This window comes from Chlamydotis macqueenii, chromosome 3 (assembly GCF_036417535.1).
Source record: "Chlamydotis macqueenii isolate bChlMac1 chromosome 3, bChlMac1.mat, whole genome shotgun sequence".
NCBI classification, from domain to species: domain Eukaryota; kingdom Metazoa; phylum Chordata; class Aves; order Otidiformes; family Otididae; genus Chlamydotis; species Chlamydotis macqueenii.
This window is the reverse complement of record NC_141558.1, coordinates 65,021,749-65,049,679: the sequence shown is the minus strand read 5'-3', so window position 1 is coordinate 65,049,679 and position 27,931 is coordinate 65,021,749. Positions and strand designations below refer to the sequence as shown.

Sequence of the window (27,931 nt, the reverse complement as noted above, 5' to 3'; positions counted from 1 at the left end):
TGCTCGCCTACTCCATATGCACAGTTGAAGGAACTTCAGAAGATCTGTGCATGCGAGCTCATGCATCCACCGGACGCTCCTGCTGATAAACAGCTGCAGGGACATACCTCAACACGTTCCTTTCTACCTAGTAGGAGTTTTATGAGAAGGTGGAGAGAGGAAGGAGATGGGAAACTGGAGGAGAGGAAGAGGTGGCTTCTCGTTCAGTTGCTGGTGCACATTAGCTTGTTGAGCATTCTGAAGAGGATGCACAGGAAGGTGAAATCCAGCCACGAAATCCAAGGGAGACTGACACTTTTGCTTCTAAATGCATGAGAGAGCCTCCCTTGTAATTGGTTGCAGTGTGACTTCAAGCTGGTGTAACAAAAAGTGTTGCTCCCTCCATGCTCATAGGCATGGAAACATAGGCAGGTGGATGGAAGAGATGGGAATCAGAGTTCATTTTTATGTGTGGGTTTGTCTGCTGTGGCTCTAAAAGGCACCACAATGATTATATTAATGGCACGATCAGGATAACTGTTGTAAGGCATCAGAACACCCTTTGTAAGGGGAACCTGCCCTGCATCTTCTGAAGTAGCCAGATTACGAAGAAGATGAAAAGCGCTTTGATAGTTGTGTGCTATTTACTACAGCTCCATTTTCAGGCAATTAATTAAATGTCTATTTATCTCCTGGAGGACTGTAAAAGGTGTTCTATTAGTAGCACTGAGACTGGGTTTCTAAACTTTTTTTAATGCAGTCTGCTGCTCCACTGCATAGAGAGAATGTTGACGTTTGTATCTCTTGAATGAACTAAAAGCAATAATATCTCACAGGGGTGTGCAATCTGCAATAAGACACTGTGGTTCTCAGGGTGTGTGGCTAACCTTCACAAAAGCACAATAATTGTGATTACAGTGAATTAGTTTCCTTCCACTTATAATACATATGGAGCTTAACTATCATCCAAGATCAATTTTTAATGTTCCCACTATACCATAAAGTTACTTAATTAGCTCAGCATGCTGGACAGGTGTTTAATATCAGTAATATTTTAATCATTTAATTATTTTAAAACCTGAATTGCTATTGAAAACTTACTGTTGAATGTACCTCAAAGAATACTTGTATTGGTATTTCTTATGATCTCTTTAAGCAGAAATCTTTAAAAACACAATAATGCGAAAACCTAAAAACTCTGAGTTTCTAAATTGAGCTAGATTTTTCAATGCTTTTTGTTATGCTTGGTATAGTAGCGGTTATTTTCATATTAATCAATCAACATGAACCCACAACCATCATTAAGTTTGGTCAGGAAGCACTTGTTTTCTCGATAGATAGAAACAATATTTGAGAACACATTTTAGGTAAAAAGATGCACTATACAAGTGCTACTTTGTATCTTTTTATTGTTAGGTGGGGATTACAGAATTGTTCACCTGACTGGATCATCTAATTGAAGACAATCAAATTGTTCTCTGTACGACCAATCAAATTGTTCTCTGTATAATGTATAACATTATGGAAACTTGAGTTTCTGTCCTACGATAAAGATGCTAAAATAAGAGTTAGCTGGCAATGCTCTGCTTTAGTTCTGAGAGCACATAAAGAATACGGCATTGAAATGAAAAATGAATTCTGGAGAGGCTGTCAAATAAACTCGATACAAACCCCATGGGTGTCTGCGCTCAAACCCCACTGAATGTGATTAATGCCCCCACAATAACACTGTTGGTTGCTTTGAAGTGGCTCAATACGTGTCATGTGAGCTGAAGCATGGGAAGCCCATTATCTTCGCACTAGGAGGAACTGATAGCAACGTTTTTTCTTTTGTCATGTGTGTTCAATAATGTGCTTCCTAACAGCACATTAAGAGGATGACTTGGGATGGGAGTAGAGTAAGCTGGCTTTGTGCAGTCCTTTCGAATGCAATCTGCTAAGGCAGCTCAAGCCTTTTCTTGGTACTTTCTTGACAGAAAATCATTATTTGTTTTGCATCTGCAGGAGCGGCTGTCTGTTCTTTGTCCATCATGCACAAATGGGGTGGAAGATGCTGATATCACACTTGTTTCTGAGTGAGCCCTACGCCTGGCTTTCAGCTCAAGGTTGCAACTCAGCAGTGTGCTCTTTAGCCTTTTAATGAGTTGAAGTCCTACTGAATAATCACAGTTAAACAAGTGGAAACTAAATGTATGCATAAAGCTGCACTTGTGCTTAGAGGGATGAACTGTGTGTTTAAGCACCCAGTTCATTGCTTTATCAGTGTCGTTAAATGTAACGGTACCTCTTATCCTCCTGCCATGAAAAAATGGCACCATGAAAATGGCACATAATTAAATAGCACAAAAAATGAACTGGTATAAGTAAGATAAGGTGTTGTTTTGGTTTTTTTTTCTGCCAAAAGAGAGCTTGCATGCCTAAATCTTGGAGAACAGCCTCTGCTGCCATCTTTCCAGCTTTGCCTAGTACTGGAAGAAGCTGAATTTCCATTTTGGTTTGCAGAGTTCCCCACGATGAAGCTTAGGCCCAGTGGAGGCGTCCAGTAGCTGCAGGTGGGTGCCTCCACTGCAATTCGGATCTGAGATGGAGGTTGCCTCACCTTCAGCTAGGGCAGGAGGTTTAGGAGGCAGGCAGCTTCCTCAGATCCTGCTGACTGCCTGCTGGTTTACGTTTAGCCTGAGGATGCAAAGTCTGTGAGTTGAGAAGGACAGACTAAATAGAGTCTGGGTTTATTGCACAGGGGTACGGGCTCAGCCATGGCTCTCAGTCCGCGGAGATGTGTGTCATAGATAAAGGTTCTTCGTCACCTTTTTTTTTTTTAATTAATGCAAAATCTGTTTAATCTAAAAGGCATATTTTGAAAAATTAAGAAATACGTGTGGTGAGTCACTCTAGCTTTCTTTTCTACAGTCACTGTGTCCAGTCATGTGACTTTAACAAAGAGGAATTTCCGTATTCATATTTGCTGCAGCTTTGCCAGGCCTGGGAGGCCACAAACTCCTGCCTGCAGCCAGTGCTCCAAGGACATAGTGCTGCCGGTGGATGCAGCTCAGCTCTGACCACAGAGTGTAGCTACTTCTTCTGTTATCTGGAGTCTCGAACGGGAAAGGGCTGCATGGCAGACATCTGACATCTTTTCTATTAGTTGGCTGTTTCTTAGAACTTATCCCTGAGCAGCCATAGTTGAACTCAGCGTTTCTCTTTAGAACAGATCTCGTTTGCTAGCTTATGTCATTTGTGACATTGTCTATACAAATCCACAACAGTTTTTCGTTTTAGAATAATTCTTCTCATATCCATTTCTCTCAGGGGATGCATTGGCATTGCCTATGAGATGATTAACTCTCAGTGCTATTTTACTAGTAAAAGAGTCATAGAGGTTTGATGTTAAGATGTCTAACCTTAGTTTGAGGTCTGGCCTTAGAGATGTAGCCTTAGAAGCTGAACGTTTGTCCTCCTTGGAGGCTTCGCAGCATGGATATTTTCGTACTTAGGTAGAGAGCCCTTGTCTCCATCTTCTCCTTTCTCCAACTCTGCCCACTCTTCCCAGCTGCTTCTTGGGCCCACTTCCAGCTACGCACATAGCAGCAGTAGTAAACTCTATTCTGAAAACTGAGGATAGGAGAAATTATCTGTTTCTATATCCTCTTATCCTTTAAATAGAGCCCTTGACTCAAGAAGCTGAAAGGTAATGGAAGCCTCTGCCAAAAAAACCCTGCCACCAAATTAAGAGAGCCTATATTCAAGTAACAAGAAAGAAAACTACTTACTTAAGGTTATTGTATGTCTGACTGTCTGGGAGAAGTCACTCTGTGCTACAATGCATGTCCACTTTTTCCAGGTAGCTGCTGGTCTAATGCATGATACTACAAAAATTTATCTAAGGTTTGGTTCCTAATGCTCAGCAGTTTAAAATCAAATAGCATTTGTTCCTTGTTTGTTGCTTTGTTTCTTTTTAATGCATGAGTGAAGATCAGGCCTTCAAACACGATCACTTCCAGGGCTACATTTGAACACAGTTCTCATTTAGTTTGCAAGCATGCATACTAATTAAAGGCTACTTACTGCAGGTAGTTTTGGTGGCAGATATGCTTGGCTTTTCATGGGACTACATGAAGTCTTTTGTGATGTGCAAATCTGGAATTAGCCCTGGAATTTTCAAGTGCCTTGAGCTCCACAAACACGCAAAAGGAGCCTTTTCCCCGGTTAGAAGCAGTTCTTGGTAGAGGGCGTTTGTGAGGTGTGTGGAGTTCCTCAGCCGGCATGGGCTGGTGTTGCATCCCTGTGTCGTGGTTTTGTTAGTGAGGAGGGGGCCTAAGGTGGTAGCTTCTGTAGGAAACTGCTAGAAGTCGCTCCCCTTTGTTCAGGGGACTTGGCCAGGCCTAGGGCAGACCCGCTGCTGGCCAAGGCCAAGCCGATTGGTAGCAGAATGTCTCGTGATAACGCCTCTGCGATAACGTATTTAAGAATGGGAAAACAGAAAAAAAGGAGAGAGGAGAGAGAAGATGTGAAGAAGCTGAGCGGGGGCAGAGGCGCAGAGGGGGAGGCGCAGGCCTCATGGGCCTTGCAGGCCTCACCCTCTGGCCTCTCGCCAGGCAGCCGACTGGGCCTGACTCGGTCCAGCCCGGCTGCAAGAAGTGGAGAGGAGATGAGAAGTGAATAAGATGTAAAAAAAGGATCCTGAGAGACATCTACCAGCCTGTTGTGAGGAACGGCTGCAGACGCCAAGGTCAGTTCAGAAGGAGGGGGAGGAGTAATGCGGCTCCTGGCCAAGATTCCCCTGCAGCCTGTGGTGACGACCATGGTGGAGCAGGTTGTCCCCCTGCAGCCCATGGAGTCCACGGAGGAGCAGAGATCCACTTGGAGCCCATGAAGGACCCCGTACCGGGGGAGGTGGATGCCTGAAGGCAGCTGTGGCCCGTGGAGGGCCCGCTGGGACAGCTGTTCTGGAGAGACTGCACCCGTGGAAGAGATGACCCACGCCGGAGCAAGGACTGTGGCCCGTGGGAGGGACCCCACAATGGAGCAGGGGAGGAATGTGAGGAGTTCTTCCCCCGACCATGAAGCAGTGGCATAAAACAACATATGATGAACTGACTGCAACCCCCATTCCCTCTTCCCCCCTGTGCCGCTCGGGGGGGGAAGGTAGTAGAGATAATGTTAAGCTTGGGAAGAGGGAGGGGTGGGGGGAGGTTATCTTGTTCTCTGTCTCATTATCCTGCTGTTTGTAGTAATAAATGAATAGTTTTCCCCAAGTCGAGTCTGTTTTGCCCGTGATGGTAACTTTAAGGATTTCTCCCTGTCCTTATCTCAAACCTCGAGCCGGTTTTCCTTATATTTTCTCTCCCTATTCTCTCGGAGTGTGGGGGGAGTGAGAGAGAGACTGCATAGTCTGGTCCGATCGGGGCTGAACTACGACACCCTGCCTGTGGGAATTACTGATGGAGTGGATTTGCCCCCCATGTTTCCAGGTTGTTGCAGTCCCTGCCCTGTGGTATTGCACTCCTCAATACGGTCCATCTGCACTGGCTGATTTCAGCCTAGGCAGTTTCTTTTCCACCAAGGAGACTTCCCTGTGACACTCGCTCTCTCCTTCGCTCTGGGGCTACGTACTGTGTCACAGTTGCATGATAAGATTGTCTCTAGACCATAATTTGAAATAACAGCCAAAGAGTCGGATGGATTCTTTTGTTTGAAAAGAGAATGATGAACAGTTTGTACACCGGGATCTGAATTCCGGCTGGTTTATGTCAGATCTTTTCCTGCTCCTTTTTGCCTCTGCAGGAAATTCTATTCATGCTCTTTGAGTATATTCCCTTGTCTTTACACAGACGTCTGTTGAATGACTTCAGAAGCATAATCCGACTTTCTTTTTCCTTTGAGCTGGAGACACTCACAGTCTCAAAGCTTATTTCCTTGCTGTTCAGAGTTCTGAAAAAACAGACAAGAGAAAATCAAGTAATAATAAAAATCAGGAACATAAATTGCCGCTGAATATGTTTCTAATTTGTCAGCCTCAGGAATTTAATCCGTTGGACTAACGGACAAGTACAAATTATTAGGATAGAGGAAATTCTCCTGGAGTGCAGCAGTAGGAGTGGGGATGGTGGTGTGCAACAAAAAACCAAATTGTCTCACTTTTCTCCATGCAAACTGCAAGAAGTTTATACCAATAGAAGCCTTTGGAGTGATCTGCTGATATTCATGCAAAAAGACTCAGCTTCTTGATGTCTCAGGTAAATCAGTATTAAAGACATGCTGACTTTAAACTATTCTCCCAATGGGAATCACATTGATGGTTCACATATAAACCCATTTTCAAATGAATTAGTGAAAGGACCATACTCTAAGGTCACAGTGTTAAAAACACATATTGGATCCAGCCAACCAAAAAGACTAATTCAGTTTGCAGAAATCTGAATGTGGATGGTCTTAGGAAAGTTTGTGTACACTCAGCAAGGTAGAAGGTAGCAGCAGTTGTGATAAATATCCAAGCTGACAGGAGGAAACTTCATCAGTAACATCAGTAACAAGAATCACTTCTAGAGGAGCTCTGTCACAGTTCCCAGTCACCTAGTGGTAAAGTCTCTGGCCTGATCATCTCTGAGGACTAGTACTGGCTGGGTTTTCTAATAAACTAATCAGCATTATATGAATCGGCAATTTACACAACTGTAACACATTTATAAATTCAAGGAAGTGAGAAAAGGCTTCCAAGAAGCAGCAATACTTTTTGTTTGTTAATGTTAGTAAAAGGTTATTTAAGATAAATCACTAATGTCATAGAATCATAGAATGGTTAGGGTTGGAAGGGATCTTTAAAGGTCATCTAGTCCAACCCCCCTGCTAGAAGCAGGGACATCCCCAACTAGATCAAGTTGCTCAGAGCCCCGTCCAACCTGGCCTTGAGTGTTTCCAGGGATGGGGCATCCACCACCTCTCTGGGCAACCTGCTCCAGTGTTCCACCACCCTCACTATAAAAAAATTCTTCCTTATATATAGTCTAAATCTACTCTCTTTTAGTTTAAAACCATTACCGCTTGTCCTATCACAATAGGCCCTGCTAAAAAGTTTCTCCCCATCCCTCTTATAAGCTCCCTCTGGAAGGCTGCTATCCTACACTGGACAGTGTGCCATGGGCAGGCTATGCGTTACTGAGCATGTGATGTTTTTTACTTTGGGGATTTCAGTGGTCAAGCTCTTTCTCCCTTTTCAGCAAGTCTGCTGTGCATTCCTTTGCTTTCTCCTTACACCTGTCATAAACCTATAAGGCTTCAAGAGAACTGTTTTAATGATGTGAACAAGCAAGTTCATTGCAAGCTTATACATCCTCCTTTTTGAGAAGAGGAAGGGAAGGAATCAGTCTGCAGAGAATGTTGCTGGCAAATGCTGTTATTCCTCTGCCTTAGCCCTTGATCTTGAAAACTTCGGTCCAGGAGGTCTGTCTCTCTTTCAGTATATTTGTATTGCTACTTAGATTCATGGCTTCTGCTGTAAACAGAGCTGTTTGGAAAGCCTATACATGTGCAGACACTAGGAAGTCAAAGATATTACCTCACTGAAAAGCACGAAACACTAGGGACAAATGCTACACTTCAAAGAAGCAAACAAGGTTTATCCTCCTTTGCGCTATACCATTTGCGTTTTAAGTCGTGGGTAAAGCACATCACCTGTTCCCATTTCCCCAGTCGAGACTAATGTGAAACGCAACTTTGCGAATCAAATCCTAAAACTTTAAAGGCAGCCGATGTCTTTGTGTAGGATCCATTCAGAACCTACAGGAGCACAATCTCTTCATCTCCGCATCCCTTGGTCCCTGTCACCCTGCGTGTCAAAGTGCCGTGGTTTCTCATGCGTAAGAAGACGGGTTTCGGGGAGGCGGTCCCGTCCGTGGCGGACAGCTCTCTAGTTTGCCGGGCAGCCTCTCTCAGGGGGGCTGCTGGCGGAGGGCAGCGGCGGGTGGAGCGGCCCGCCCCCTCCCCTCGCCCCCAGCTCCTGTCCCCATCGCGCTGAGGTGCTGGGACCCCGCGGGACGGCGGCGGCTCCACGCCTCCCCTCCGCGCAAGATCCGCCTCGGCCTCCCGGGGCCGGGGCTGGGGCGGGGCGGCTCCTCCCGGCCCCAGGTATAAAACCAGGCTGCGGAGCAAGGAGCGGGCTCGGCCTGTGCCTCGCCCCCGCCCGCAACCGCGGGGCGAGCACAGCAGCACCGGCGCCGCTGGACAGCGCCGGCGGCACCGCGCATCCGGACCCCGGGGCTCCGCCGGGCGCCCGCTGCGGGGGGCTGGGGGGCGGCCGGAGCGCTGCTCCGCAGCGGCGGCGGTTGCCCGGGGGCGAGCCCGGGGGCGCGGGCGAGCGGCTCTGCGGCGGAAAAGGGGGAGGAAGAAAGGCAGAAGGGAAAGGGGAGAAAGTTGGCGGACTTGCGGAGAGGTGAAGCTTTCCAGTGGTTGCCGCTGCACTTTGCGCTGGAGACCCCCGGTCTGCCTGAAGCTGGAGGATGGCGGCGGACCTGCCGCCCGAGCTGACAGCGATGCCCCCCGGGGGGAACGGGAGCGCGCGGCTGGTGCCCGACACAGCCCTGCTGCCCCCGGCGCGGGGCACGGCCGTGCTTATCGTCCGCTGCCTGATCCCTTCGCTCTACCTCCTCATCATCACTGTGGGCTTGCTGGGCAACGTCACACTCGTGAAGATCTTCATCTCCAACAGCGCCATGCGGAGCGTGCCCAACATCTTCATCTCCAGCCTTGCTGCCGGCGATCTGCTGCTGCTTGTGACCTGTGTGCCCGTGGATGCCTCCCGGTACTTCTCCGAGGAGTGGCTTTTTGGGGAGGTGGGCTGCAAACTCATCCCTGCCATCCAGCTAACTTCTGTTGGAGTCTCTGTCTTCACCCTCACTGCACTCAGTGCCGACAGGTAGGAAAAGCTGAGCTGCCCCTTCTCGGCTTCCTGCAGCTTAGGCTAAGGCAAGCCGGAGCTGGCGTGAAAGGTGGAGCGCCCCTCTAATAAGGTATCCCTCGTTTGCAGTCCCCTCATTCCAGCTTGTGAGGTGCCTGTCCTTCTCCTTCCCTCTCTGACTGATGGCAAGTCTGGTTGGTACTGACTTAAGTACAGCCTGTGCCTCCAACTTCCAGGGTGCCAGCTGCAAGAACTGCGTTTAGTCTCGTCTTCTGCACCTCTGGGATGGTTTTGGTAACAGCCCATGTATTGAAATCTTGCTCACTAGAGGAAGGTTTTAGACCCTAAATATAATCCATGACAAACCACAGTGATATGTCAACAGGCAGCGAGCAGCTTAAACCAAGTCAAGCACAGAGGTGTTTTTAATAAATTTGTTTCTTTCTGCTGGGAACATGTGTGTGTGTGCATGTGTGTATCTGTCCTAGTAGAAGAGCAGGTTACCAGAGGTGACTGCCACAACTTGCCTCTGGAAATTTGGAGGCACCAAACTGTTCTGTTGTAATTGTCAGTCTTAAACTTTTGGTTCAAACTATTCATTTTGGCTTCTTCTGAACTTACAGAAAAGGTAGGGAAAAAAACCCCAAATCCTCCCAAACTAGAAAGTAACACTACCATCTCTAGTACTTGCCAAATTAGGAAGAAATAAAGAGCTGTACCCCAAGCTTTTCCTTCCAATTAATATAAATGGTTACTTGAGGGATTTATAGCAACTGAGCGGCTGTTAGACTGTGCTTCAGGCTCTGAAAGACAAAATCTTGCAGCATAATTGGCAACCTTAAATTAAATGAAATTATATTTCTTTCCTTATCTAAAGACTTCTATTTTTTTTTTCTCTGTAGGAAATACTCCATTGTCTTTTGTTCTTCTTTTGTTGTTTTTTTTTTTTTGTTGGATTTTAAGCTGAACAAATGCATTACATTGGTGGATAATGTAAAGTCTTCAGTAATGTATCTTCACATTTACAGTAATGTTTATTTAAAACTTTTATTTCTTTTTTTTAATATAGTATAACTGTAATTTATTTCTTTGTTTTAGCTAGTTCAGTAAATCATTTGACTCCAGCTGAGAGTAGTCTTCAGTGGCCATCAGTTTCAGTGGTGTTTGAATCAGGACCTAAAATGCTTGTGTATAAAGACTTTGTAACATATTAAAATGGATTATATTTTTGAAGCAGAGCTTGAAAAACACACTTTACAGTGAGCTCCTGTAACTCCCAGATTAAAAGTGAACACCTGTAACCCCCTGATTACCTCAGTTAAAGAATACGTCAAAAACTGTCCTTGGAGAGCCAAGCGAACCTTGCAGTTTTCTTTCTGCTCTATTTCCACTGTTAAAAAAGAGTAATTGTGGTATCTTATTTGAAAAAGGAAGAAGTTATTTGCAGAGGATATCATATCTCTAGTGAAATATAATGTGAGGGAATGCTGGTGGTTTAGCGTTTAAGGATTCATTAATTCACGTTTTAAATAGCTTTGGAGCACTCATCGTTTTTTTTTTCCACATAATTTTATATCCTTCTTTTAATATCAGTAAAGATTCAAGAAGTAGTAATGCTGAATTGTTTGCACTGAATACAGTTAGAATTACATGTCCTGGAAAACAGCTACAGATGGTGTGCAGTGACCGTATAAGCTCATAATAAATATCTTCCTCCAGCATTTTGTAGTCCACAGTATATACAAATATCAGAAATGGTTATACTAAGAATTTAACAACTCTGTTTCTTTACCCTCTGTAGTTATATTTTCAGTTACTGAGAACAGAATGTATTTATTTTTCAGTCAGAAGAGCAGTCACTGACTTCAGAGACCAATGTCTTCTCTCCTAGGGGCCCAAGTCATCTCTGAGTGAAGCTGGCAGGACTCTCAATGGAGTTTGGGTTGGACTTAGGTCTACTTTTTTGTAAGACAGTTGTGTTAAACTAAAGGGGAGGCATTGGTGTGGAGAGGTTTTTGTCACACTAATTTGTAGCCAGATCCTAACATCTGTCATCCTGACGAGATTCAGTTATGGGGAACCTGTATGGGTAATTATGTTGTCAGATCAGAAGTGGTGGCAGCATCCTGTACCCAAGGGGATATGGGGAGGCGAGGCCTGCCGAGGGGCAGTGTTTGCTTCAGATAAGCAAATCTAGCACAGGATGTTAGCAGTTTGGAAACGGTGATATCTCTAAACAGCCTCCATTATAATCCAGTACCTATTTGGTCTGGTATACAATATCTTCTCAGTGACCCCTTCTTTCACAGATAATGCTCAAAGTACATTTTAATAGATGATTATTAAAGTCTTTCTTGGTTTTCACTCCTTATTACCACAGGGCTGTATAGAACTCCAGACATTGATTACACTAAGGAACAGATTCATAAATATTTAAAGTTCTTTACAATGTGCCTATGTGAATTCGGATCAGGGAGGTTGTCTTGGTTTTCACCATGTAATTAGCACTTATTGTTTATGTAGAAGTTCTGCATGGCAAATTACATGTATATGATACATTTAACAACAATGGCTACAGAAGCAATAAACTCTGAATGATCGTTACTTACAAACTGAAGCTATAAAGAAGAAAAAGTAGTATTCATTGCATATATATCTCTTCTAAAGTTGCTTTATGTTGTATGGCTTTTTGTCACAGAGGTCCCTGTCAGCATCACTAGTGCTTCCAGTGTGACAAACGTGCACCTTCTATTTGGAAGCTTCATTATCTAGTATTGAAATTATTTGGATTTTGGTTTGAGATTTTTTTTTGTGTGTACAAACATGATATGTAATTTGTAACAGTGCTTCCCAGACTTCCCTAGAACACACTCACAGATTGAAATTGGCAGCACACAGCAGATCTGCCCAAGGGTGCCCGTTCCCATCTCAGGAATAGCAGCCAGTCCCACCAACCAGCCCTTCCCACCCTTGAGCTCCTGTGGGTCTGACTGCCAGATGTGGGCAGTGGTGCCCTGCTGCAGCCCCACACATTTTGGGTCAGAGGAGGGTGGGAGGTCAGTGGCGGTGGGGGGGATGGTGGCAGCAGAGACGATGCAGTGGTGGCACTGGTCATGCAATGTGTTGGTGCCAGAGGTGGGTGTGATCTCCCTCTCCTCTGGGGTGCAGAAGGCAGCGCGGGAGCAGGACTTCCATCCCCTCTCACTGCCATGCAGGAGATGTGCAGGGACAGCACCGCTGCCCCTTATGGCCACTGGTCCTGTTTATTTTCCTCTATTGTGGAGAAACCAGACCACCTCTAGAAACCTTAGTATTTCTCTGGTTTAGAAAAGAGATAAGAAATAAAACAGAGGGTGGATTACAGAAAGAAAAAAACTAATAATTACAGTGGATGATAAATGAAAAAAAGGAAGGGAGCTGAGGGACAAAGAAGTACAATACAAAGAAAAAAACCAGGGAATTAAGTTAGGGCAGAACACCCCCAATAGTGCTCAGCACACCCTGAATATCCCCATAGAGTTGGTGCATGGGGCCAGGAGTGCCCTTCCTAGAGGTGTGGTGGGACAAGGAATTAAAAACAGGTCTCCTGTAGAGCTTGCTTCTTCAGGGTCCATGGATTGCAGTTTTGGCCAGGGCTAATGGATGTTGATGAGAAAGTCCCAGGACTTGGTGTGGTCTTGGATAAGGAGGGTAAAAATGAAGAGGTGAGGGGAAAAGTGTAGCCAGAGGGACTGTAGCAGGGCACACATGAAGAAAAGGTGTGCCGGCATCTCCTCACTGAAAAAAGGACAGAAGCCAGGGAGGAACCGGACTGGAACTATGTCTGAATTGAACCATCCCATGAACTCGTTCACTGCTCCAGGGAGTGTTTTTCCAATTTACATCCATGGTGGGCCATGCAGGTAGCTCTGAATGTAAGCTGGGCCCATGGGGCTCTGCACCCTCTTCTCAGGGTGGGAGGTCTTGCTGTTTTGTGCCTGGGAAGGAATGTAGGGTAAGGAAGTGGAGTGTAAGTACAGAAAGGTGTTTCCTCTAGCTTTACAGAGCTAGAGGTCTGAATGACATGTAAACCTTGGTGCAGAGAGGTGGCTGGAAAAGCTCAGGGAGCAGCAGGTTAAGATTGAGTGCTACAGTGTGCAGCCCTGGCCATCGCTGTGTTATTGTGTATGCTGATGAAAAACAATTGTACCCACAAAATACCAAAAGACCTGGGGTGAATAGACTTTGAAGGAATAAATGGCAACCACTTAAAAACAGCTTTAGATGTATCCCACATAGTCTTTCTTTTTTTTTTTTGGCTGTCATTTATGCCTCATTTTTAATGTGATCTGTAAAAATAGGATTAAATTTAATTCTGCTACTTTTTCTAGAATGAATTTTCTTTCTAATGAAGGGTTTAAATGTGTTAGCTCAAATACAGTCCTGCTGCACTCTAATTAAGACAGTGGAGCAACTAGCTCTACTGCAATTGAAATAGCGTCTTCTTTGTATTCTTCCTAAAAAATGTGACAGAAGGACACCTTTGATGAGACAAATACTTGATTAACCAGGTAACAGGTAAACAGGTAACATTAGTGGCATGACTATTTTCCTGTATCTTAACAACAATGGAGTTTGAAAATTTAAGTTAATACTTAAATAACTAAATGCAGTGCCTGACTGAGATGCTTCAAATATATTCTGTAGATTTGCATAGCTAAACTATTTGTTCCTTTTATTTATTTATTTGCTTTAAATTTGGAAGATTGCAATCTGTATTTTTAAGAGTGCAAAAAGACTCAAAAATATTTTGTGCAAGTTTAATATCCATGTGCTGACTTCTGACTACAACTGATAAGAAAACCAATTCTGACTCAGTTTGCATGTCTACTGAGACTTGGGAAATGTTTTGAAGACATTTAGAAGTGTGAAAAGGTGCCCTAGTGATTACTTTAGGATTTTTGATTGGTAAAATCATCCTTAATAAAAATTTGTTTTTACTCTTCTTCAGAATTTATTAAAAGTTTATTCTTTTGTTATGTCAGGTGCTGATTCACGCTGAAATATAGTGATTGGAAACTCATTTCTCATTACATGTAGTGGAGCAAGTGAAGCAGGAAAGTGGACATGAGTTCCTTTTGAGCTCTAATAGCTGATATTCAGGGACTAAAGAGCCTTTACAAGGAAAGCAGTATTAAATGACATCTTGAAAATTGCTTGCAATTAAAGAATAAAGACAAAATAATCAAAGGTAAAATGAAATGTTATATAGATAAGAGAAAAACAATGCCTTGACTGTGTATAGTAGACTGGAAAACAAAATTATATGGAACCAGTAGAACTATGAGGTCTGTAAGTATACATCTTAGAAACTCTAACACCCAAGGTAAACATGTTGCATGAATGACTGACTGAAGTACCTTAAAAGAGATGGTAGTCCAGATGTTTCTCTCACTGTAGACTGTAGCAGTATGGTTATAATTATGCAATAACAGGCAAAGCAAAATAAATATAAGAGATTTCTAGGCAAGCTTTGTGCCTCACATTTTTTTCAGCTGACCCTTTAGTTTATTTGTGCAAACTTTACTTACTCACTGGCCAGAACACCTTTGATGAAACTCTGACGTATTTTGTCAAGTTGAACAGTGAAGCTTGTCCTCACTCGTCCCCAACCCAAAATGTTCTAGCTCATTTGTTTCCATTCCATACTGCTAAAAAGAATGTGATGGAAACTATTCCAGAAGGAAAAAAAGTATGGCACCCTCCCCACCCCTCACCATGTAGAAGGAATTTTATGTCTGGAGTAGATTAGGGAATTAACCTATTTTAGAGTAAGTTGGTCCAAGTCAAGCAATTCAAATCAGCTGTTGGAGAAGTTCCTCTTGTGACCGTCTTTACAGAATTGAAAATGATTTCTCAGCAAATAACATTTTCCTCCCAAGTAAGGCAAATTTTTCTTAGGCTTCATACAGACACACACATCTGTTAAACTCCTGCCTTTGTGCATGTGTCCTGTGTATGCTATTCAACTCCTATGGATAATGGCTTAGTCCTGAGGATGGCAAAGTGGGAAATGGCCACGGTGCTTGTCCCAGCCAGGGATCAATGCCATGCAATGCCTTGTGCTGGCAGCAGCCAGCTTTGCTTCGATTAATGCAAATGCCGGCATCTGACAGCCTTTCATTGATTGATTGATTGCAACCTAAACCCTGAGAAACTGTTACAAACCCATTCCTCCTGCTTCCCATTTCTTTGATCAGTTCAGTAAACACCTGTGCCTGTGACAGACTAAATAGCTGCTAAACAGCAGATCCAGCTGAATTCTTCTCAAGCAGACCTGACTGTAAATCTTCATGCTTGTCTTTTATTTGTTTCCCTCTCTCTGTAACAAGGAACACAATTCCCTCATGTAGTATGCTGCAGTGGGCTCTTGCAAATTGCGTTGTTGGAATTCTCATGTCTGCATTTAGCAGGTCCTCAGAAAGAATGTCAAAGATCAGATATGCTCTACCAATGCTTTCTCTAGGGAAAAGATTTCACAGATTTTCTGTGACAATGAATTTATTAGAGAATAAATAGTAAGTCTATTTTATGTATATGCAGAGTGATAGATCTCAAAAATATCCTTCCCAAAAGGAACAATTTCACTGAACCCTGGTTTTAAATAGTTTAATTATAGAAGAACTACTGTATTTCTCATATAGGTTTTGCTGCAGGACCATTCTTCCAGACCATATATTCCTGGTGCTAAATTCTTTTTGTGTTTTTATATGTACTAATGAGACAAGACTTATGCAGTCACAGTCCCTAGCTCTAAACATGTACCTCCACTAAGTAACTTACAAATCTATGCTGAGATCCAGCTCAATTTGACAGCATGATTACAAACAGCAAGTAAGTTTTTAGAAGTTCATGAAATTTGTGGAAGGTGAGAGGAAACCTACTTTGGTGTCCATTGAAGGGAAGTGTGTTTTGGAATTAATTAGACACAACTTGTCAGTTGTCAGAGAAAATAACCAAGAGACAAACAATCCATACGAACCTTGGCATAATTATGTCAGCTGCCTGTAGATTTAATTGTGTATTTCCAGCTTTGAGCATATGTACGAATCAAATTGTGGTGCGTGTATGAATATAAGAGAAATGGATTATTCTGATATGTTGTCATTCTATCCTGCGTGATTCTCTTTTGTCCTTCACATGACTAAGCCAAATATGATTTCATTTTTTTTCTGACTACTTTCCACAGTATGTTTTTAACATAGTGTCATGTTTGTGCTTTGGCTCCAAGTTTGTTTGATTGCTTGTATTTTAAGGATTGCTATATTTACTTTTTTCTCTGTGATTTTTTACTGTTCCTTTTTTTTTTACTGTGTTGCGTACTTCCTTTTTCCATCTACACTGATTTCAATGCAAACTAAGAACAGAAGTTGCAAATGAAATTGAACTGGAAACAAGTTTAAAAGTGACACAGTGGAGCCTTCTAGATTATAATACTGGAGCAAATAAATGAAGTTGCAGCTTTTTTGATTTAGAAATTACCATCTGACCATGTAATATTCTCCTCAATATTTATGTTATCTGCCATAGCATGGACTTCTACTGAATTCATCGAGGAAATGGGAGGAACTCTTTTGTAACAGCAACAATTTTATAAAGGTAAACTGGCACTGAGCATACTTTCACCTGGGATTTCTGCTTCCAGGCACTTTAGTTTCTGTAACTGATATTTTTATTGACCTTCTACTCCAGCAGTGACAATTTTGTCAGATTTTCTTCATTCAAGTATGCATGGATATCCTTGCAGTAAGCATATGGTAGATATACAGATAAGCACGCACCTCTGTCTAATCAGTCTAAAGGCAAAGGTATCAACAAGATTTGGATCCAGCCCATTTGGGCAAATGTTCCTCTTTCCTCAAACTCCTTTGACCCTTCAAGATTCAGAATATAAACTCTGAAAGAGTAAGACAAGGTCAGATGTGGTTTTCTGAGATTTTTTTTTTTCTTAGGAGGGTATTACAGTGAGGAAGAAGTAACATGACTAAATGGAGAGCACAGCACTAGGGGACAAAGCCAAATGGTATATGAGCTTGTCTAGGTTACACATTGCAATGCCTAATTTCTAACCTAAGTGTTGACTTTCCCCTTCTGCTATCCACCCCTCCTGAGCAGAATCCTAAATCCAGAATTCCAAATTAGTGTTGGAATGAGATAGATGCTCCAGAAAAGCAATAAAAGCCAAGAGAATCACATGCTAAGCTACCTTGTACTTCTTAGTGGGAAATGCTATATCCAGGGGTTTGTATGGTGCAGTCTGGTAAGAATAAGGCTCTGTCCTCATTGATAAAATCTTAATTTTGAGCCATTGTCTAGCAGGCCTGGGCAATGACTCCTGGCCACTCTGGCTGAATGAATGTTCCATTTTGTTCTTGGAGAGGCAAGTACCAGAGCTGCCTTTGCCATGGCTGTTTTGTGAAGGCTAATGACTGATGGTACTTTTAACCAGTGCAGTTATAAGTAAATGGACTTAAACAGGTAGAGCTAAAAAGCCAGACTGAAGGCAGTGAAGGCATTGAAAGATTTGTACAAGCTTGTAAGAAGTATACTTAGTTAATGTGAAGTGAATGGTGAGAGAAAGAAGTAGCAAGAAAAGAAAAAATGAAAAGGAAAGAGAAAATATGTCCTCTGAAACACTGGATAGACAGGATGGGTAATATACTTCATGTAGAAAAAAAATGATCCTGGGAAACTTATGTTTTGATTCTTTTCGAGGTAGAGAAATCATCATCCGAAAGACTAAATCAGACTTTTTTTTTTTTTGTTGAAGCATTATTAATAGGTTTTGGCTCAACAGAGTGTATTTCTACAGAGTGGAAATTTTTTTTCCGCTTAGGAAAATCTTAGGATTTTCCCCCTGAGAAACACAGAACACATGTCATTGACATTCATTTAGATTGTGTTTACACATGGTCTGCTAGTCTTCATTTCAAACACTGTTCATTATATTCAGCTATCAGACCTCTGAGATGCTAATTCCTGATGAATGCAATTCTCTGCACTTAAGAGATAAGCACAGAACAAAATATTGGGACTAACTATAAAAAAATAAAGAAATCTACTTTAAATTGCAAGAATTTATAAGAATAAAATAGAATAAAAACTCAGACTGTTTGTATGTTGTGAAAGAAGTTCCCACAACAGTGGATATCAAATGATTCCACATTGTTTTCAGCTAGATAAATTGTGCTCCTCTTGATGATGCAACTGGAGCTGAGTCAAGAGAACTGCCCATAGACGGAAAAAGGATTTCATGTCATCCAAAATTTCATTATACTGTAGTGGAGCGGACTACAACTGGACACAATATTAGTATTTTTAACAAATATTGAAGATACAGCCATGTTTTCTATTCAGATATATTTATATCCTTTTATTTTTTGTGGCTACATGCTGTCTTTTTGTGTTTGAAATCTTCATGCAATGACATAATAAAATGCTAACATACAAATGGTTTTGATAAATGACTCTAGTTTGCAGGAAATGCAGTACTGTGACGCAGCAACATCACTTAAAATGGAAGCTTTATAATAAGGTCAATGATACCCACCCCTCCAGCTCCAGGATTAAAATGCAAATTAAATCAAAGCAGTATGGATCTGCCCTGCCTCAATTAGATCTCTGCTCGGTTTATAACAATTCACTATTATATTTATTTATTTGCATTCTGATAACATGTAAGAAACTAGGTGATAAATTAGGGTCCTGTTTGTGGTAGGTTCTGTATGAACAGGAACAAGAAGAAAGTTCTTGACCTGAAAGGTTTTTAAGTAGAGAAAACAGAAGATACAGAAACAAAAGAGGAATGAAATATTGACTCAATTCTGCTTAGAATGGTAAGTTGTAATCATAGTCTAGTGGCTGCCTAAGTACTGTCTAGTTTGTTTGGTTTTTCTTTTAAATTTGTTTTTGAAGGTCATCACAACAAAGTACTCCAGAAAAAGAGGTAGCGCTGCGATGGAAGGACAGCTTAGGACTAATCATGGAGCAGCTTCTTTTGAAGTCAAGTGTGTTGGAGGGGAATAGCATTGTGGATGCAGCAAAGACAGGAGTAGAGCTTTCCATTTTAATTGGGAGCTGAGAAATACTGTTACGAAGGCCTTTGAAAACAAAGATGGGGAGAAGCAGATAAGCTGTGTTGGAGTTTAGAAAGTGGCAACATGTTATAACTCTGGAGGAAGAGGTTATTCTTTTTTTTTCATGAATTTTTTTTTGGGATGGGAGGAGATTGCTTTATAATGAAAATATGCTATACTAACGAAACAGTATCTGCAGAATGGGCAAGTTTGTGCTTGTGTCTGTTGGCAGAAACCACAGCTCCAAAGAAAATAAACTTATTATAAAAGTATTTCCTGAGTTGAGGTGCCTTTGTTAGCTGTGATAATGATAGAGGATGTAGGAAGACAGAATTTACATGAAGGCTTTTAATTAAACCCAAATGCATATTTATAATTATTTCCTGAGCTTCATGGCAACCTGTAATTTTCTTTTTTCATCAGTCAAGTAAAGGAAAAGATGGATTTTGCTTACTAATTTGACTAAATAATTTGCACCCGTACTCTGATTTACCAGTATTGTTTTGTTGACAGAAAATATGCACTTTGTAATTTGAATGGTTGGTGGTATGTTTTAACCTTACACTGGTTTTACACAAAGGAAGAGGCTGGGTGTTCATTTTGAGAACACTTCTAATTTCACTCAGTTTACATTTGATTTTATCTGTAACCTGTCTCTTCCTACTCTCTATCTTTCCAGAGATACCAACAAGATGCCAGATTTTGTAAAGCGCTTAGTGCCTGTTTCTTCCCCTTGACACTGAGTACTGTGCAGGGCTGAGTCCTAGGAAGATGAGTATCATCTTGTAGTCCGCTGAAATAGCAAGCAGAATTTTGATAGGATTAAAGAAGAAGTTTTTTGGGCTGAACCCAGCTGTTTTTGTGAAAAAGGCCACTCTGCTCCAATGCTTTCCAATGTGGAGCCAGTCATCGCTCAGGGAAAAGCATGCTATTTGTTAAAACAGCAATATATGCCAAGGCACAAATATATGCCACATCTTCTGCTAATGTAAAGGCTTCTGAAAAGGTCTCCCATTTAGATATTAATGAGACCAAATGCTACTAAACCAATTAATTGTGACACGGTCATTGTCTTGGGTTGTAGGGCTGTGGTCAAAACAGTTTGAAGCACTGCAATAGGAAAAGAGAGGAAAAAAAGAAATCTGTAGTACAAAACATGATTTTTATCCAATGTCTTCCCCCCCGCCCCCAAAGTCCCCAAGCTAGATCTTCCCCAGTGATGTAAAGTTTTAAAGAAATGAGATGTAAGGACTTGACGTCACCTCAGCTGAATAAAATGAAATAGAAGGTCTGTCTTTATGTAATGAAATGTAATGAAATCAAGACAGACAGCAATAGGAAGCAAATTATTGAATAATAAGGTCACAGTTTGTGCTGGGGAGCATTCACGCTTTGTGCAGAAGCTTCTATCCTTCCTATGGCAGTATAAAGGATTTCTTTACACATTAGTGTCCAGGGACTTTCTCATTGTGTGTTAGAAAAAATGGTAAACATAAATTAACAGAGACAGTTTACTGAGTTTTATTTTCTACTCTATTATGTGGATGAAGACACAGTAAAAATTCTCTCTCTGAATTCAGAGACAATATGAACATAAATAGCCATTATTTTTAATCGAATAGTGATCACAGTCCTGAGAAAAAAAGACTCCAAGACACATTTTTACTCAAATATTCTCTGAATAAAAAGTTTGGTAGGGTACCAAGACAGTCCTGTGCTCCAGACATTATCATGGCATAACCAGTTGCACTGTTGATTGCCAGCAAACTCCCAAGTTGCTACGTGGGCATATAGCTTTTATCTGCAGTTCCTCAAACATCTGCTCAAGGTGTTGAGGGGCTATGAATTACTTGTCATGACGTGCAATTCAGCCATAAAAGGTATTTGGGATCACAACTCCATTTCTCAGCATTCCCTTCAGCAACTGTGTTGTATTTAGCCACAACCTAACCCTTGCTATATTGCCAGGGATATAAAAAGCAACAAGAAAAGCTTCTATAGGTATGTAGGGGACAAAAGAAAGTCCAAGGAGAATGTAGGCCCCATCCAGAAGGAAACCGGTGTCCTGGTTACCTGGGACATGGAGAAGGCTGAGGTACTCAATGACTTTTTTGCCTCAGTCTTCACCGATAAGGGCTCTTGTCTCGCCACCCAAGCTGTGGAAGGCACAAGCAGGGACTGGGAGAATGAAGAACCACCCGCTGTACTGGACGAGCAGGGCCGGGAATATCTGAGGAACTTGAAGGTGCACAAGTCCATGGGACCTGATGAGATCCATCTGCGGGTCCTGAGGGAACTGGTGCATGAAGTTGCCAAGCCACTGGCCATTGTATTTGAGAAGTCGTGGCGGTCTCGTGAGGTCCCCGATGGCTGGAAGAGAGGGAACATAAACCCATTTTTAAAAAGGGTAACGAGGAAGACCCGGGTAACTACAGTCCGGTCAGCCTCACCTCTGTGCCTGGCCAGGTCATGGAGCATATTCTCCTGGAAACCATGCTAAGGCACATGGAGAGCAAGGAGGTGGTTGGTGACAGCCAACATGGCTTCACCAAGGTCAGGCTTCACCTGACCATTTTGGTGGCCTTCTGTGATGGGTTGACAGCATCGGTGGACAAGGGACGAGCAATGGATATCATCTACCTGGACTTGTGCAAAGCTTTTGACACTGTCCCGCATGACATCCTTCTCTCTAAACTAGAGAGGCATGGGTTTGATGGACAGACCATTAGGTGGGTGAGGAGTTGGCTGGATGGTCACACTCAGAGAGTGGTGGTCAACGGCTCGATGTCCAAATGGAGACCGGTCACGAGTGGTGTCCCTCAGGGGTCCGTGCTGGGCCCGGCCCTGTTCAACATCTTTGTCGGCGACATGGACAGTGGGATAGAGTGCACCCTCAGCAAGTTCGCCGATGACACCAAGCTGTGTGGTGCCATCGACATGCTGGGAGGCATGCCATCCAGACAGGCTGGAGAGGTGGGCCCGTGCCAACCTCATGAAGTTCAATCAGGCCAAGTGCAAGGTCCTGCACCTGGGTCGTGGCAATCCCAGGCACAAATACAGGCTGGGCAGAGAATGGATTGAGAGCAGCCCTGAGGAGAAGGACTTGGGAGTGCTGGTGGACAAGAAGCTCAACATGAGCCGGCAATGTGCCCTTGCAGCCCAGAAGGCCAACTGCATCCTGGGCTGCATCAAGAGGAGCATGGCCAGCAGGCCGAGGGAGGTGATTCTACCCCTCCACTCTGCCCTGGTGAGACCCCACCTGGAGTACTGTGTCCAGTTCTGGAGCCCCCAACATAAGAAGGACATGGACCAGTTGGAGAAGTTCCAGAGGAGGGCCACAAAGATGATCAGAGCACCTTTCCTATGAGGACAGGCTGAGAGAGTTGGGGCTGTTCAGCCTGGAGAAGAGGAGGCTCTGGGGAGACCTGATAGCGGTCTTCCAATACCTCAAGGGGGCCTACAAGAAAGATGGGGAGGGGCTGTTCAGTAGGGCCTGTTGTGATAGGACGAGGGGTAATGGTTTTAAATAGAGGCAGGTAGATTTAGATTGGATATTAGGAAAAAATTTTTTACAATGCGAGTTGTAGAACACTGGAACAGGTTGCTCAGAGAGGTGGTGGAAGCCGCATCCCTGGAAACGTTCAAGGCCAGGCTGGATGAGGCTCTGAGCAACCTGATCTAGTTGGGGATGTTCCTGCTCCTTGCAGGGGGGTTGGACTAGATGACCTTTGAAGGTCCCTTCCAACTCTAACCATGCTATGGTTCTATGATTCTATGATTTAGATTAGGTATTTGGAAAATTTTTTTTTTTACAATGCGAGTTGTAGAACACTGGAACAGGTTACCCAGAGAGGTGGTGGATGCCCCATCCCTGGAAACATTCAAGGCCAGGTTGGATGAGGCTCTGAGCAACCTGATCTAGTCGGGGATGTCCCTGCTCCTTGCAGGGGAGTTGGACTAGGAGACCTTTGAAAGTCCTTTCCAACCCTAACTGTTCTATGATTCTATGATTCTATGATTTAGACACCTGTTCATATCCATACGTATTTATATTTGTATATGCCTCTATCTGTATCTACATGCATTCATAAGGAGTTTCATCACCAAGCAGAGACATCTAAGTTATAGTTCTTCTAACTCAAAGCTCATTGTATAGCGAACAGAGAAAAATAAGCACCTCAGAGGGTGATTTAATACACCTAAAATCTGAACTACCTTTTGAAAGTACAACTCCACTGGCTAGAAAGACCTTAAGATGAATAAAATTATGTACCTGGAGTATGAATCTCTTCTGGCTCCCTTCTTCCTGTTAAACTTTTCTTTAGATATTAAATGAGAATAATTATTCCATATCTCAAAACTCCTGCTATTTCAGAAAAAAACCCCACCCATCCCAAATCAAATAAAAAATAGAAACACAAAAGTGAAGAAGCAAAAAAACCCCATCAGATAAAGCAACCTTCCAATTACCACAGCTTAGAGAAATTGAAATGTGGTGTTTAATGTTCAATTTTTAATAAAACCATTAAAGCATAGTTTACTTACATTTTGAAAAAAAAAAAGTTTTCAAAATAAATATCTAAGAAAAAACATTAAGGTATCCTTCAAAAATTTTTTCTCAAAATGTATTTGTCCTTTTAAAACTGACCTTTTCTTATGGAAAGTTTCACTTTTTATTACCTTCTGCAAATTTTTTTTTTAATAAAAGGGTTCCTGACCAGAGTCTAATTCTGTTTATTTATTTTACTTTGCTATAGTGTGATATTTCTATTCTCTGCAATTCTTCCCAATTTCATTCTAAAGGTTATGAAATTGCCAGTTCTGCAAAGGCTTATATGCAATCATATATTATGAGACAGTTTCCCAAAATGCAGTGTATATATGTATATACACACCCAGCAGCTTCCAACTACTGATGTGGAAATATTTACTTTTTAAAGAGTTTATTACTTCTGCACAGGCTGTTGGGAATCATTCCTGCCTGACTTTATGAAGATGCATATATTCCAGGTTGGGACAGTGTATCTGTGCCTAGAAAGGTGCTGGGGTGGAAAGGCAAGAGCCACCACAGCAGTGGTTGTTGCTGGTCTGGCAAGAGCTGGTTAGTGCTGGTTATTGCTCTGGGCTCCCAGGGGTCTTGCGGAGTCTGAGAGTGGGAAAGCGGCGGTGGCAGGCAGGAGGGAGTCCTGGGCTGCCAGAGTTGAGGAAGGAAAAAAGCTGTAGTGTGAGTGTGCTGGTATGAGACTGAGGTGGAAGTATGGAGGTAAGATGTCCATTTGTGGGTTAGCTATGAGGGTTTGGGGAAAGAAAGAGCGGAGTCATGGCTGCTTCAGCACTTTCACCAGACAAGAGGCCACAGGTTGTATCCAGGGCTCCTTTTGCCACCTCTGGTGGGTATATGTGCAGATGAAGCTAGAGATTTTGAGAATGTAAATTTAAGAAATATTCCAAACCCATTGGCATTTCAAATAGGAAGAAAATATGACATGATTTTAATCAAAGGTGTGAAGCGGCCTTATGTATCTCATGTTGAATTTGAAAAGATACCTTTTAATTTGCCTCTGCATTTTGATTGATTTCAGGTACAAAGCAATTGTAAATCCCATGGACATCCAGACCTCCAGTGCAGTGCTATGGACCTGTGTTAAAGCCATTGCCATCTGGGTAATCTCCATGCTCCTAGCAGTTCCTGAAGCGGTGTTCTCCGAACTGGCCCACATCAATGACACAGATAATGTAACTTTCACAGCATGCATACCGTACCCCATGACAGATGATATGCACCCAAAGATCCATTCTGTGCTGATTTTCCTTGTGTATTTCCTTATCCCTCTTGCCATTATTAGTATCTACTACTACCATATTGCAAAGAGTTTAATAAAAAGTGCCCACAACATCCCTGGAGAATACAGTGAGCATTCCAAAAGACAGGTAAGCAATTTGGTTTTTACATCCTGATGAAAGATTTGTTTGCTCTATACACTTATAAATAAAAGTACAGGAACTATAACATCCAAGTTGTTGGATTTAGCAGAGAATTAGTTCAGTTTCCACATGCATGAACTAAGCTGAGGATTATCTGAAAAATCTTGTTTTCACATATACTCAGTTATGGCCAATATGTAAATGAATATGCGCAAGGGAAAATATAAATTCAATGCCATCAGTGCATATTCCTAACAAGAAATAGGATTGGTGTATGTGTTTGCATGTGTTGTTAGCATAACGTTTACTTCTGCTCTTACTGAGAAGCAATGTTTTTGCAGTTAATTATAGTGGCTTCACCTATCTCAATCGGCAGCCATTTGGGGAAGAAATCTTACATGAACTTTTTGAGAATCCTCCCTCAGTTTGTGCTTGGAAATGAAAAAAAATGACATAGGCAGGAAGAATTTTTCTTAAGGGATTCAAGTTTCTTCTCAGACCATGGAGTGCTGAAAATATGAACACGGAGCATGAACTGATTCTTTTTTTTTGGCTTTCTCAGTAGATCTTTCTTGGATACAATCCTGAACTTGCACTTTTGTAATATCCTTTCTATTACAGATGCTATGAAACTTTCAGTATAGGTTCTGTATGCCTTTGAGACAGCATTTTAAAATGCCGTAAGGCACAAGAAACAGTAAAATAGCAATAGGCTGTTCATTAGGAGGAACATTTATATATACAAAAAACAGCTTTTGCAGTGAAAGTGCCTCAACCACTTTACAAAAGTGTTAGTGTTGATAGAGAAAAATACTCATGCCTATTAAAAGAACTTGGAAGAGTTTTCTCTGCCAATATTTAAAAAAATACTTTTATACTCAATGAAATCTCTTTGCATATATAGCATGTACATATTCTTTCAAAAAAGAAAGACCAGGTTCCCTCATGTCCTTTTTTCTCAGCATTTAATTTCTACTCTAGCCTGTTTCTTGTAAAAAATGCCTACATATTAGCACTTCATGTATTATTTTATTTTCCTGAGAAATATAGAAAGCCTTTTGGCTGAACCTTCAGGATGGAAAACATTTCTGAACTCATATGTATTTTCAAAGTAAGACCTTTTTTTTTTTTTTCATTCTACTTCTTTTTGTTAATCTATGAGACTCAGAATAATAGAAAATTCTGGTGTACTTGCATATCTCCCAGCAAGAGGAAGTAAATTCAGGCTATTGCTGTCAATGCACATTTCTTTAGGCCATAGCACAGAAGTGTACTATTTGCCCTATACCTCTGTACCTTTTAGTCTGCCTTTGCAATCTGTCTGAGTGCAAATCCTACCAAACTGGAATGGTAAAGTTTTCCCATCTTTTATGAATTCCCCACTGGTTTTTGTTTAGATAGAGCCAAGAAAACTACTTACAGATTTATTTCACAGATTTTGAAACCTTGTTAGAATAAATCCACTTGAATTTTTCAGATTAAAACTGATAGAAAGTTGAGCAAAGCCAGAAAAATTTCTTGCTTCTGCATAAGTTTGGTACTTGACATACATAATAAATCTTTTGGAAGGAATATGTAGAAAGTTCCTACCTCCCTTTTAGTGCCTTCTACCTGGCCACTTTCCCTCCATCTCTCAGTTTGGAACCACTGTGTAGCCTAATTTCCTGTCAACTTTTCAGCCACTCTAGGTATGTACATTGTAATCCAATTATACTTTAGCACTGCAATTAAGGTACATTTCTTTCATGTCATTGTTGAAGATTAACTGAACCTTTCACCTTATCCTGGAATTAAGGTGCTTCAAACTGTGCAATGCAGTTTTAGTGCTTTGTCTAGCAGAGAAGTGCAAGCTGAGGAATTTCAAGTGAAATAATGGGATGTAAATACCATTGTATATCTATCACCCTACCAATGTCTCTACATTTCACTCACAATGTCTCTGCATTTCAAAGCCAGTGGTTTCTAAATAGCTTTCTAATTAAAGATAACTTTCAAGCCAAGTACTGAGATCTCATCAGGAAATATTATGTTTCATGACATCCTTTGGTGCATGCTTTCAGGCTAAAACCCAATGTTTACTTGGGTCATGAATCACTCTTGCTGCATATACCAGAGAAAGAGCAGCATTCTGTAACTGCAAACATCTAGGGTCTTTCACTGAAAGTAAACTGAAAGTGGGGAAGAAAAGTAAATGAGATAGATAGAAAAAGTAATTCAGCTCCTGAAGGAAGCATTTTTACTGGCATTACTTATGATAGTTTTAAAAGCTAATATAAAGCAAAATGCTACAGATATTAATTCAGTCTCTTATCTGGAATAGTTCAATTTGCTGTTATTCATTTGGATTTTCTTCATCTTTTTAGATGGAAACTCGGAAACGTCTGGCAAAAATTGTTCTAGTTTTTGTTGGCTTCTTTGCTATCTGCTGGTTCCCTAACCACGTGCTATACATGTACCGATCTTTTAATTACAATGAGATTGATCCATCAACAGGACATATGGTTGTTACCCTAGTGGCCCGAGTGTTAAGCTTCTGCAACTCCTGTGTCAACCCATTTGCGCTGTATTTTCTTAGCGAGAGTTTTAGAAGACATTTCAACAACCAGCTTTGCTGCAGGAGGAAAGCTCAGCAAGAGAGGTCTGCCAGCTACTTGCGCAACTCTTCTGCCATTCAAATGACTTCCCTGAAAAGCAATACCAGGAACACAGTGACTAGCATGACACAACTGAACGGGCACAACTTGAAACAAGAAATGTCATTATGATTTAATAGGTGTGATTTTTGACTGTGGAACAAATTTGAACTTTTTCTTTGCAGATTGTAACTCACTTTTGGCTCTCATGTGCTTAGGCTGCCTGAGTCCTCAGAATAGAGGATCTGGCCAGTCTGAGGTTTTTTCACACCTAGTCTTACTTTCAGATAGAAGTGAAGAACATGTTTTATTGAGGAAAAAAAAATGACTGGCTTTGTATTGTACTTCAATGGAGAGGCTAACATATGTTTAACATATAAGAAAGC

General features: G+C 41.9%; 1 protein-coding gene across 1 annotated transcript; it reads left to right on the top strand.

Annotated features, from left to right (window-relative positions):
• Positions 1-8,474: 8,474 nt before the first annotated feature.
• Positions 8,475-27,677, top strand: NMBR (neuromedin B receptor). The gene is made up of 3 exons (XM_086745053.1): positions 8,475-8,890; positions 24,570-24,918; positions 27,276-27,677. Exons 1-3 carry the CDS (start codon positions 8,475-8,477, stop codon positions 27,675-27,677), a joined length of 1,167 nt encoding a protein of 388 aa, XP_086601179.1.
• The last annotated feature ends 254 nt before the right edge of the window (positions 27,678-27,931 follow it).

Coding starts and splice junctions, on each gene's coding strand:
- NMBR (XM_086745053.1), top strand. CDS start 8,475: ATGGCGGCGGACCTGCCGCCCGAGCTGACAGCGATGCCCCCCGGGGGG. Junction 8,891..24,569: donor ACTGCACTCAGTGCCGACAG/GTAGGAAAAGCT, acceptor GATTGATTTCAG/GTACAAAGCAATTGTAAATC. Junction 24,919..27,275: donor GTGAGCATTCCAAAAGACAG/GTAAGCAATTTG, acceptor TCATCTTTTTAG/ATGGAAACTCGGAAACGTCT.